The 12,979-nt window shown below is 42.8% G+C and overlaps 1 protein-coding gene across 1 annotated transcript in view; it reads right to left on the bottom strand.

Moving 5' to 3' along the window:
- LOC140209438 (solute carrier organic anion transporter family member 3A1-like) overlaps window positions 1-12,979 on the bottom strand; it is a 235,540-nt gene that overhangs the window by 18,673 nt on the left and 203,888 nt on the right. Inside the window, exon 8 of the mRNA XM_072277690.1 lies at window positions 671-846. Coding sequence (XP_072133791.1) covers window positions 671-846 — 176 coding nt within the window. The remainder of the gene's footprint in view (window positions 1-670; window positions 847-12,979) is intronic.

The following is a 12,979-nucleotide window of genomic DNA, read 5'->3' as shown; positions in this document are numbered from 1 at the left end:
AACTGGATTTAGTGTCCTGAAACTGGATAATTTCGCACACATCTTTTCCAAAGTCATCAGGTGGGTATCTACATGGCTCACAGCTGAAGTTGGACTTGAACCAAATCCCAGAAATGAAAGCCTTATATTTATCCCAGTACTTGATTCCTTTATTTCTTCCAGCTTTCCACTCCTTTGGCCCCAAAGGTAATGCAGGGATGGGAACCACATGTTCAGGTATTGAGCATGTGAGGTCTATTACAGAGATGAATAGGGAAATATCCTGCTCTAGACCATCGAGGCTTTAAGTTATGTACAGACTGTTCCTCTTACTAAACCACAGAGCCTGTGTTTGAATGTGACACCTTCTATTTATTTGGCTTTTGTATTTTTCCCATTGGGCATAAGACCCAATACAGATAATAACGTTCACAGTTATAAACACAAGAGATTTTGCAGATGCTTTAAATCCAGAGTTACACACACAAAATGCTGGAGGAACTCAGCAAGTCAGGCAGCATCTATGGAGAGATAGTTTCAGGATGAGACCCTTCATCAGGTCCAAGTGAATAGTCTTGACCTGAAATGTTGGCTCTTTATCTCACTCCATAAATGCTACCTGACCTGCTGAGTTCCTCCAGCAGTTTGTGGATGTTCACAGCTGAAGCTTTTGCAGTAGAAAGGGTCCTACCTGATAAGTATTATGATGGCTGGTGTCTGGGCCATGGCCCCAATGAGACTGCAAACACACATCACGCACATGAAGGTCAGGAACGCCTCTTGACAGCCTGGGCTCGGGCACTTGCCGGGGATTACAGTGGCATTCTTAATGGGGCCAGTGTTCAGACAAGCACAGGAAGTGAGATTCTGAAAGCATAGAATCACAGTGGGTAATGAAGGTAAGTACCACAGTACCAAGGAATCAAAGAAACCCTTTCCAACACTGAGCTGCCTACTGTTGGGTACAACAGTTTCCTGTAATTCCGATGAATCCAGGACACACATTGGCGTTTTACTCAAGCAAACTTGATTAAGGTGAATGTACGGATATTCATGAACAGAAACCTATCAGAAACCATAAGACCATAAGACACAGGAGCAGAATTAGGCCCCTTGACTCATCGAGTCTTCTCCACCATAGCTGATCGATTATCCCTCTCAACCCCACTCTTCTGCCTTCTCCCCGTAACCTTTGACACCCTTACTAGTCAACCGCCGCTTTAAAAATACCCAATGACTTGGCTTCCATAGCTGTCTGTGCCAATGAATTCCACAGATTCACCACCCTCTGGTGAAAGAAATTCCTCCTCATCTTTGTTCCAAACAGAACGGAGACTTGCCAGAGCCCCAATGAATAGCTCATTCCAATAATATAATTGATAAATTGATTTAACTGTTGAGCCTGTAAGTATTACATATAGTGTCATATTGAATCAGCTATAAATGTTTTGCTCAACTGAAACCTCGTCCTACATTTCTTCACTTAACTCTATGAATGCAATCATTTCCTTCATACGACCACCTACCTGCTAATTAAATGCATAAACAATCCTCTTTGACATTTATTTATTTTACTTGCGATACAGCGTGGAATAGACCCTTGCGGCCCAACAAGCCACAACACCCAGCAACCTATCGATGGAACTGAATAAACAGTCGACGTTTCATATTTAATGATGTAGTTAAATTTGCTGATGACACCACTGTTGATGGCCAAATCGAAGGTGGTGATGAATCAGCGTATAGGAAGGAGATTGAAACTCTGGCTGAGTGGTGCCACAATGTCAGCAAGACTGAGGAGTTGATTATTGACTTTGGGACGAGGAAACCAGAGATCCATGAGCCAGTCCTCATTGGGGGAATCAGAGGAGGAGAGGGTCAGCAACTTTAAATTTCAATGAGTTGTCATTTCAGAGGATCTGTCCTGGGTTCAGTACGTAAGTGCCATTATGAAGAAAACACAGTAGTGCCTCTATTTTCTTAGAAGTTTGTGAAGATTTGGCATGTCATTTAAACTTTGACAAACTTCTATAGATGTGGGGTGGAGAGTATATTGACTGTTTGCAGAAACAGTCAATATACACCAAAATCCTTGAATGGCAAAGCCACCAAAAATCAATGGATACAGCCTAGTCCATCACGAGCAAAACTCTCCCCACCATTGAACATATCTACAGAGAGCACTGTGCAGGAAAGCAGCATTGACCCCAAGGACCTCCGCCACCCAGGTCATGCTCTCGTCTCACTGCTGCCATCAGGAAGAAGGTAAAGGAGCCTCAGACCCACAGCACCAGGTTCAGGAACAGTTATTATCCGAAAACCATCAGGCTCTCGAACCAAAGAGGATAACTTCACCCGCCCCGTCACTGAACTGTTCCCACAACCTACAGACTCAATTTCAAGGACTCTACAACTAATTTTCTCAATATTGATTATTTTGTAAATTATTATTATTTTGCTATTTTTTCTCATTTTGTATTTGCTTGATTGTTGTCTTTTGTACGCTGGTCCATCCTGTTGGGGGTGGTCTTTCTTTAATTTTTATTGTGTTTCTTGTATTAACTGTGAATGCCTGCAAGAAAATGAATTTCAGGGTTGTACTGTTGATGGTGATATACATGTGCTTTGATAATAAATTTACTTTGAACTTTGATTCCTTCAGCTTCTTTGGCAGTGAGTTCCAAACATTAACCACACACATTGTTAAAAAAAATGAAATCAAAATCTAATCAAATTAGGTAACTCCTGTTTCTAATAAAGTGGCCACTGAGCGTATCTTCATGGTCTGCTGCTGCTGTAGCCCATCCACTTCAAGGTTCAATGTGTTGTGCATTCAGGGATGCTCCTCTGGACACCACTGTTGTAACATGTGGTTATTTAAGTTACTGTTGCCTTCCTGTCAGCTTGAACCAGTCTGGCCATTCTCCTCTGACGTCTCTCATTAAGAAAGCACTTTTGCCCACAGAACTGACACTCACTGGATATTTTTTGTTATTTGCACCATTCTCTGTAAACTCTAGAGACTGTTGTGCATGAAAATCCAGGGAGGTATATAGTTTCTGAGAAGCTCAAACCACCCCATCTGGCACCAACAATCATTCCACAGTCAAAGTCACTTAGATCACATTTTTTCCCTGTTCTGTTGGTTGCTCTGAACAACAACTGACCTCTTGACTATGTCAGCATGCTGTTATGCATTAATTTACTGACATACGATTGGCTGATTAGATATTTGCATTAACAACTAGATGTACCTAATAAAGTGGTCATGGAGTGTATGTCTCCTATGTTATATACTTCTATCAGATCAACCAACTTTACAGCCTATCCAGTCTCTCCCCTATAACTAAAGTTCTCCATTTCAGGCAAATACTGGCAAATCCCCTTTGTTAAGTCTCCAGTACAATCATATCCTTCCTACAGTGTGGTGACTGGAACTACACAATACTCCAAAGATGGTCTGATTAGTGTTTCGTAAAGTAGTAATATAATCATTTTCATATTATAGTGTCATAGAAAAGTACAGCACAGAAACAGGCCCTTCAGCCCATCTAGTCTATGCCAAACTCTTTTAAACTGCCTACTTCCATTGATCTGCACTGACACCATAGTCCTCCACACCCCTACCATCCATGTACTTACCCAGACTTCTCTTAAACATTGAAATTGAGCTTGCATGCACCACTTGAGCAGCCAGCTCATTCCACACTCTCACCACCCTCTGGGTGAAAAAGTTTCCCCTCATGTTCCCCTTAAAATTTTCACCTTTCACCCTTAACCGATGACCTCCATTTGTAGTTCCAGCCAACCTTAGTGGAAAGCGTCTGCTTGTATTTACCCTATCTACACCCCTCATAATTTTGTGTACCTCTATCAAATCTCCTCTCAATCTTCTACGTTCAAAGGAATAAAGTCCTAACCTATTCAATGATTCCTTATAACTGAGGACCTGCAGACCCGGCAACATCCTTGTCAATTTTCTTTGTACTCTTTCAACCTTATTTACTTCTTTCCTGGAGGTAGGTGACCGAACTATATACTCCAAATTAGGCCTCACCAATGTCGTATATAGTGTCTTGTTATGTGCCCTGACCTATAGGAAGGTAAGCATACCATATGGCTTCTTCATTATCTACCTGAGGTCTCACTTTCAGGAAGCTATGGACTTAAAATATTATTGTCCCTTTATTTATTGACATTTCTTACTGCTGTACTGTACCCATTCTATCCCTTATTACCTTTCTGAACTGCATCACAATACTTTGAGATGAAATTCCATTTGCCGATGCTTTGACCAATTTTCCATTCAATCTATTTTCTGCGGTGGACTTAGACAACTTCCCTCATTATCCATCACACCACCAAGTTTTATGTCATTCTGAGGCAAGAAGTGTGTATATGTGAGTGTATAAGTGTATTCATGCTTGTGCACATGCACTGGTGTGTGTGTGTGTGTGACTGAATGAGGTGGGTGTTGTGATAATATACACTATAAAATCACAGGATTTTTGAGTAGAATTAGGCCATTCAGTCCATCAAGTTTGCACTGCCATTCAATTATGGTTGATCAAGTCACATCCCACCCTCCTTCGTCCCAAAGAGAAAAGCCATTGTTTGCTCAACCTATCCCCATAAGACATGCTCTCTAAAATCCAGGCAGCATCCTGGTAAAACTCTTCTGTGCTGTCTCGTGTCCTTGAGACTTTAGTTTACACCACAAAAATGCCAGGTCACACGTGCGGTTCAAAAGCTCCGAAAAGGAAGTTGCAGGCTATTGTTTGCTGTGATTGTGCACCAGCAAATGTGAGATTAATAAAGTAGATAGTGCTTTGCTGTTTTGTTGGCGACTGCCAAGTAGCCACTGAGCTTCACCAGTGATGTTAGCAACATTTAAGAGGCACTACATAGATAGGAATATGGGCCAAATGTGGGCAAACAGGACTAACTTAGATGGGTGTCTCGGTCAGCATGGAGCAATTGGGCCGAAGGCCCAGATTCTGTACTGTGTGATCCTTTGCTACATAATTCTGAAAATCATTCTGTTCCAAAACTTCATTACCTTTACTCAGTCACACACAAGCCCAGCATTTATTACCAGGATGCTGCCTGGTCCGAGAGGGCACAGAGATTTACCTGGATGCTCCTTGGTTCAAAACGGCGCAAAAGAGATTTACCAGGATGCTGCCTGGATTTTAGAGAGCATGTCTTATGAGGACAGGTTGAGGAAACAATGGCTTTTCTCTTTGGGATGCCTTCAGGCCCAGGTCCTGCTGTACGGGCCGAATCGAGACAGCAGGACCTGGGCCCGAGAGCAGGAAATGAGCCAATGTTGACTTTTGCATCAAGCGCTTCTTTTGGCAGCTCATTCTATACAGGAATGGAGAAGAAAGGGATATAATTCATAAACAAGAGAAAATCTGCAGGAGCTGGAAATACGAGCAACACCTACAAAATGCTGGAGGTCCTGCCGAAGGGTTTCGGCCCAAAACTTCAACTGTACTTTTTCCCGTAGATGCTGAGTTCCTCCAGCATTTTGTGTGTGTTGAAAGAGATATAATTATTGAGTAACAAATTGCATTTAGAACTCTTTGGTTGAAGATCATTCAAAGGAGTGTTTTCTAACAGAATATGGTAAGACACCAGTACAAGTGACCAAAGATCTGGTTGAAGATTTTAAAGGGAAGCAAGGTGGCTTGGGAAGGGAATTCCAAAGCCGAAAGTTTTGGCTGTTAGGGTGATGGCTGCTATTAGTGGAACAATAAGATTTGGGGATGTGTAGAATGTCAGAATTGAAGAAGCATAGAGACGTATGGGAGTCTGGAACCAGCAAAGAGAAGTGAATCAATGTTGCACTTAGCGGCGTAAGATGAAGTGTGGGAGTGCTTTGCCAAGACAGGTTTCAAGCTGTGTGGGGTGATTCAGTCAGGTTCTTTGGCACAAAACCTATTATTATTTTCTTAAAGCTTTCATGAAAGATCAAAGGCCAAACAGCGAAAAAAGGAGAGCTCGTTCCTGAATGCTGAAATGAAAGAGTTTTGTCATCAAAAGGTGAGGATTATCAGTGCCTGTTTCTGAATTAAGGGGGTTGTCCTCAGGCAGAATTCGGCATGACGACCCATCCTCTAGTAATCCAGGTACGATGTCACCAGCTGTGCTTTATTCCTGGAAGATTGCCAAGGTTGGCAAACGATTACTTCAACATTTTTTCCCATTAGTGTCTGAACCACGAGACGAGATCATCTGAAACTGGGTCTCACTTCCATGATTGTCTAGAGCTTTTAATACATATATATGTATATATTTGTATATTAAAAAAGCTAAATTAAATAACTAGTGCAAAAAGAGAGAGGAAAGCAGTAAGGTAGCGTCCAATGGTTCAATGTACATTCAGAAATCTGATGTGAGAGGGGAAGAAGCTATTTCCGACTCATTCAGTGTGTGTCTTCAGGCTCCTGTACCTCCTTCCTGATGGTAGCAATGAGAAGGGTGCATGTTGTGGATGATGGGGGTCCTAAATGATGGATGCCACCTTTTTGAGGCATAATTCCTTCAAGATGTCCTGGATACTGGGGAATCTAGTGCCCATGATGGAGCACTCTGTATGTCATCTGCATTAATATTGCCTGGTGAAAAATTTTGTTTGATGACATCACAGTAGCATAGTAATTAGTGCAATTGCTACACTGCCAGGGCTCACCGATCTAGGCTCGATTCCCACTGCTGTTTGTGAGGAGTTTGTATGTCTTCTCTGTGACTACGTGGGTTTCCTCTGGGTGGTCTGGTTTCCTCCAATATTCCAAAGAAGTATGGATTCGTAGGTTAAGTGGGCATGCTATATTGGCACTGAAAGCGTAGTGATGCCTGTGGGCTACCCAGCACAGTCCTCGTTGATTTAATTTAGACTATGAGAACACTCGGTCCTCTTTTATTGTCATTTAGAAATGCATACATGCACTAAGAAATGATAAATGATACAATAACTTGCTACAAATGATGGAGATAAGTTAAAATCTAAACCCTTATATCTGCAAAAGGTTTAGGGAGAATTTATGGTGAATGTGCTTTATAAATGGTGCCTACTCTTACATCTTCATGGTACAGAAGTCTTGCAAAATTGGTCGACTGTGGTGTTATCTCCCATTTAGAAAGTAGTCCCGTTTTCTACCCCACATTTGGTAGGTCCTCCAGACACAGCCCGAACAGAACTATACGCTAAAAATTGGAAACGTGTATTAGCCTAAACTTTCCAGCTAGCATGGACAAAATGGGTCAAATGGCCTCATTCAGTGCCATAAGTTTCTATGATTCGATGCATTATGATAAACACTACAAGGAAACAAAACTCTCAAGCACAGAGTCATTTATTTATTTAGAGGTACAGTGTGGACTAAATCCTTCCAGCCCTTCGAGCTGCACCACCTGGCAACTCCCAATGTAACCTTAGCCTGATCACGGGACAATTTACAATGACCAATCAATCTACTAACCAGTACGCCTTCGGACTGTGGGAGGAAAGCAGAGCACCGGGAGGAAACTCACACATTCCACCGGGACAGTGTACAGACTCCTCAGAGGTGATACCGGAATTAAACGCCGAACTTCGACACCCCAGGCTGTAACAGCATCATGCTAACCACTACATTACCATGACGCACTACATGAGGCATGGTATCACAGTGGTCAGCAGAAAGCTACCACCGTGCCAGGGTTTGGATCCAATACCTGCTGCTGTCTGTAAGGAGTTTGTACTTTCTCCCGTGACCACGTGGACCTCCTCCAGGTGCTAAAGTTGCCTCCAACATTCCAAAGAGTAACGGGTTAGTAAGCTATTTGCTCACATGGGGGTTATTAGGCAGTGTGGGCTCATTTGGCCATCAGGGCTTGTTACCATAAATAAAAGAAAATGTGCTGGCATGGTCAACTACCCATGCAGAGTTGCAGAGTTGTGGTTCCTCCCTTGCTGGGGCACATCTCTTGGTCCTCAGCAGGTTACTCTGAGAGTGATAAAGCTTCCTACAGTACAACTGAGAAGCTCAAAAATTCTCTGGAGAGCTTTAGCAGCTGGTAGAGGCCAGCCGAACGCATTGCCAGCTGTCAGTGTCAGGGATTATAAATGTTTCTGAACTTCCCTGACATTCAGAAGTATTTATAGGCTATTAAATGTACAGTACTCTGTAAAAGTCTTAGGGTATTTTATATATATATATATATATATATATATATATGAATAAATATGTGTGTGTGTGTGTGTTGGCCTGTGGCCAAGTGGTTAAGGCATTTGTCTAGTGATTTGAAGGTTGCTAGTTCGAGCCCCAGCCAAGGGAACGTGTTGTGTCCTTGAGCAAGGCACTTAACCACACATTGCTCTGCGACGATACCGGTGCCAAGCTGTATGGGTCCTAATGCCCTTCCCTTGGACAACATCGGTGGCGTGGAGAGGGGGGACTTGCAGCATGGGCAACTGCCAGTCTTCCATACAACCTTGCCCAGGCCTGTGCCCTGGAAACATTCCAAGGCGCAAATCCATGGTCTCATGAGACTAACGGATGCCTATATATATATAAACTAGACAACCCGGTGACCCGTTGGGGTACCATTTGAGAGAAAGGTAGTGCAGTCTAATGTGATGTGCTTTGGAAATTAAAGAAGTGTGTGTGTTTATCTATATATATACTGTAGCTAGACTTTTTCACAGTACTGTATTTGTCAATGTGGGCGGAAAGGGAGTTTGTAAATCTGACGGGAGCAAAGGATATAGGAAATGGTGAGAGTGAAGCGTCGCGGGAGGGGGGTGGCAGAGAAGGCGTGCCGGGGGGGGGGGTTGGGGGTGTTGCAGGTGCAGACACACCCAGCCCTTAGACACTAGAAAGGTCATTTGATTTCAAACAATTGGTTTATTGATCATTACAGAAAGTCTCTCAGGTGCTTCCCCTTCCCTCCCCTCTCCCTGCCCTTTTTACCAAACATGATTCCCCTCTCCCTGTCCCCTTCCCACTCTCAGTCCACAATAGAGGCCCATATCAGAATCAGGTTTATCATCACTCACATGTCATGAAATTTGTTTTTTTTTGCGGCAGTAGTACAGTGCAACACATAAAATTATTATAAATACTATGCAAAAGTGTGCCTAAGACTTCTGCATAGTACTGTACATTTAATAGTCTATAAATACTTCTGAATGTCAGGGAAGTTCAAAAACATTTATAATCACTTGCACTGACAGGGATTGCTGGGTAGCACGGCTTGGAAAGTCTATTTCGCACTATACTTCAATCAATCAATCAATACATGTGTCTAAAAATATTGCACAGTACTGTAAATAAATAACTGAAAATTATTAACTTATTTTCAAGTGTAGAATCTGCAAAATGTTAAACAATTATATAATAAATAAGCCAATATAATTTAGAAAAGGAAATCTCTTTTCTCATTCCTTTATGCCTTGCAGTCCCCAATGAAGTTGACAGAGGCAAGAGCTGATTGCCCAGTGTAAGTGTTGGAGAACCTCAGCGGGACAGAGCTCTTTGGAGTTGGAACGGGAAATACAAATACAATGTATGTTGTTGAAGTGTTGCTGATATTTTGCTATAGGACTAAACATTGGAACAGTAATAAACAGCAATTCTCTGCATAGCATGGCACATTCATGTGGTTTACCCAATGACTGATGCACTCTGTGATCAGCATAACAAAGGGGAAACTATTCAGCTGAACTTTCCCCATGTTATGCTTTATACCGAATGCATTATAAGCCTGCCACAGGCTGAGACACTGAAATAATAGCCTTAGGTAGTGAGCAGTCATTAATTATGTAAGCTACCAACATTCTTCATAATACCTTTTACCCGCAATAATTATAGAGTAGATCCCCAATTAAGTATATCAAAAAAACTGAAAATCATTGTCATTTCTGTAAAGTCATTGTACAGTTAACATGATGGTTATATTACTGGGCTAGTAATCCAGAGGCGTGGGAAAAAAATGATTCAGAAACTTGGGTTCAAATGGTGAAAATACTCAGCAGGTCAGGCTGTGTCTATGGGAAAAGAAAAAGACAAAAATTTCAGTTTGAAGAGGGGCCTCCGACTCATAACCTGTTAAGTATTTAAGACCGTAAAACCATAAGACATAGGAACAGATTTAAACTATTCGGTTCATCAGGTCTACTCCGCTATTCAATTATGGCTGATTTATTATTCCTCTCAACCCATACTCCTACCTTCCCGCTGTAACCTTTGATGCTTTTACTAATCAAGAATTTATCAGCCTCTGCTTTAAATATGCCTAATGACTTGACTTCCAAAGGAGTCTGTGGCAATGAAGTCACAGATTCACCACCCTCTGGCTGAAGAAATTCTTCCTCATCTCTGTTCTAAAGGGATGTCCTTGTATTCTGAGGCTGTGTCCTCTGGTCCTAGACTTCTACACTATTGGAAACATACTCCTCATGCCCCCTTTATCCAGGCCTTCCAATATTTGACAGTATTTAATGAAATCTCCCCTTATTTTTCTAAAGTCCAGTGAGTTTTTTGTACTTTGTTTCATATTTCAAACATCTGTAGATGTAAAAAAATTCTCGAGTTAAAATTACAGCAGCTGAGGAATTTAAATGCAGTTAATTAAAATTCTGAAATTTTATGAGTGCTTGTAACAGCAACAAAGCCACTGAATTGCCTTGAACTTGGAGTCCTTAGTATGGCCAACATTAATTTCAGAGTGATTGTAATCTGTTTGCCACTTCCTGATCTAAGGAAATTCTGAGAATTCATTGTCCTGGTGCCCCTCCTATTCTCAGGGTCCACTCTCCTCTCCTATCAGGCTCTTTCTTCTCCAGCCCTTTACCTTCCCCACCTGTATGGCTTCACCTGTCACCTGGCTAGACTTCCTACCCCTACCACCAACTCTTTATTCTGGTGTCTTCCCCCTTTCTTTCCAGTCCTGAAGAAGTGCTTTGGCCTGAAACATCGACCGTTTATCCCTTGCCATAGATGTTGTGTGACCACCTGAGTTCCTCCAGCTTTTTGTGGAGTTGCTCTGAGAAATCACCTGGTTGCACTATGTCATGACAGGAAATATAGTCTGAAGCCATGCTGTCCATGTGACATTGATCTTGGCACTACAGAAAAAGCAGACTGTTCTGCACTGTTTGCAGAGACTTTACAATGTGGAGCAACTCTTGTACTACCAAGGATTTGGAACTGGAATTACAAACACAAGAGATTCTGCAGATGCTGGAAATACAGAGCAACGTACACACTCACCATGCTGGAGGAACTTAGCATGTTCTAGTAGTATCCATGGAAAGGAATAAACAGTTGATGTTTTGGGCTGAGATGTCAATAATTTATTCCCCTGATTTCCTTCAGCAGTACGGAGAGTGAATGAGGCCTCACTCGGTCAGGATCAACCATGGATGTTGCACCCTGCCTGTCCAGATATGCAAGCTTGGGCAATACAATTTGGAGAGCCAGCTGTTGCCCATGCAGCAGGCCCCGCCTCTCCACGCACCTGATGAACCCAAAGGAAGAGCAGAGGCCAATATAGCTTAGCATCAGCAGTGATTATGTTTAGGGTATAGATTTGGTGAATGCAAGCAAGTTTTTTCCATTGAGCAACACACATAAAAGTTGCTAGTGAATGCAGCAGGCCAGGCAGCATCTCTAGGAAGAGGTACAGTCGACGTTTTGGGCCGAGACCCTTCGTCAGGTCTAACTGAAAGAAGAGCTAGTAAGAGATTTGAAAGTGGGAGGGAGAGGGGGAGATCCGAAATGATAGGAGAAGGCAGGAGGGGGGAGGATGGAGCCCCTCCCACTTTCAAATCTCTTACTAGCTCTTCTTTTAGTTAGTCCTGACGAAGGGTCTCGGCCCGAAACGTCGACTGTACCTCTTCCTAGAGATGCTGCCTGGCCAGCTGCGTTCACCAGCAATTTTTGTGTGTGTTGCTTGAAATTACAGCATCTGCAGATTTCCTCGTGTTTGCGTTTTTCCATTGAGGTTGGTTGAGACCAGACTTAGAGGTTCTGGGTTAAGTGTAAAGGGTGAAACGTTTAAGGGGAACATGATGGAGAATTTCTCCACTTAGAGGGTGCTGAGGGAGTGGAACGAGATGCCAGCAGAGGTGCTGGATTTTGGTTTGACTTCAACATTTAAGAAAGGTTTGGATAAGTACATGGATGGGAGGGGTATGGAGGCCTATGGTCCAAGGGCAAGTTGATGGGACAAGGGAGAATAGTTTGGCATGCACTAGTTGGAGTGAAGGGCCTTCTTCTCTGCTGTCGTGCTCTATGACCCTCTCCATCTGAAGCTGGCACAGCCTTGAGGGGCTCAGTAGCCACCTGAGGTGCAGTAATTCACTGATTCCATGACGGTTTTGTCAGTGAACTGAAATTTCAAGATATGATTTTTGTATTAAGAGTTTTGGAGCTAAAGGTAAGGATCTAACGTGGTCCGACTGGATGTAGAAACAGGTTTGAGAAGCTGATTTGGCTACCTCCGTTTCCATGGCATTCAGTTGTCAAAAATCAAAAGAGATTCATTTCCCTCAGTGTCTCCCTAATAGCAAACCCACATATCTGGAACCAATGGAACTCGTCCATGGCCTCCTCTTATGCCAAAATGAGGCCATCCTCAGGATGGAGAACCAACACCCATATCCATCTGGGTAGCCTCCAATCTGATGGCATGAATATTGATTTTTTTTCTTCTATTAAAATTCCTCCTCCTTCCCTCTCTCCTATGGTCCACTCTCTTCTCCTATCAGATTCCTTCTTCTCCAGAGCTTGATCTTCCCCACCCACCTGGTTCCACCTATCACCTCCCAGCTAGCTTCCTTCCCCTTTCCCCAACTTTTTGTTCTGGCCTCTTCCCCCTTCCTTTTGAGTCCGGAAGAAAGGCCTCAGCCCGAAACCGTTTATTCATTTCCATAGGTGCTGCCTGATCTGCTGAGTTCCTCCAGCATCTTGTGTGTGTGTGTTACTCGGTAAATACCTTCCCCATTACA

This window comes from Mobula birostris, chromosome 14, assembly GCF_030028105.1.
Source record: "Mobula birostris isolate sMobBir1 chromosome 14, sMobBir1.hap1, whole genome shotgun sequence".
Classification (NCBI taxonomy): domain Eukaryota; kingdom Metazoa; phylum Chordata; class Chondrichthyes; order Myliobatiformes; family Myliobatidae; genus Mobula; species Mobula birostris.
The sequence above is the reverse complement of the archived record's forward strand: the minus strand, read 5'-3'. Positions and strand labels throughout refer to the sequence as shown.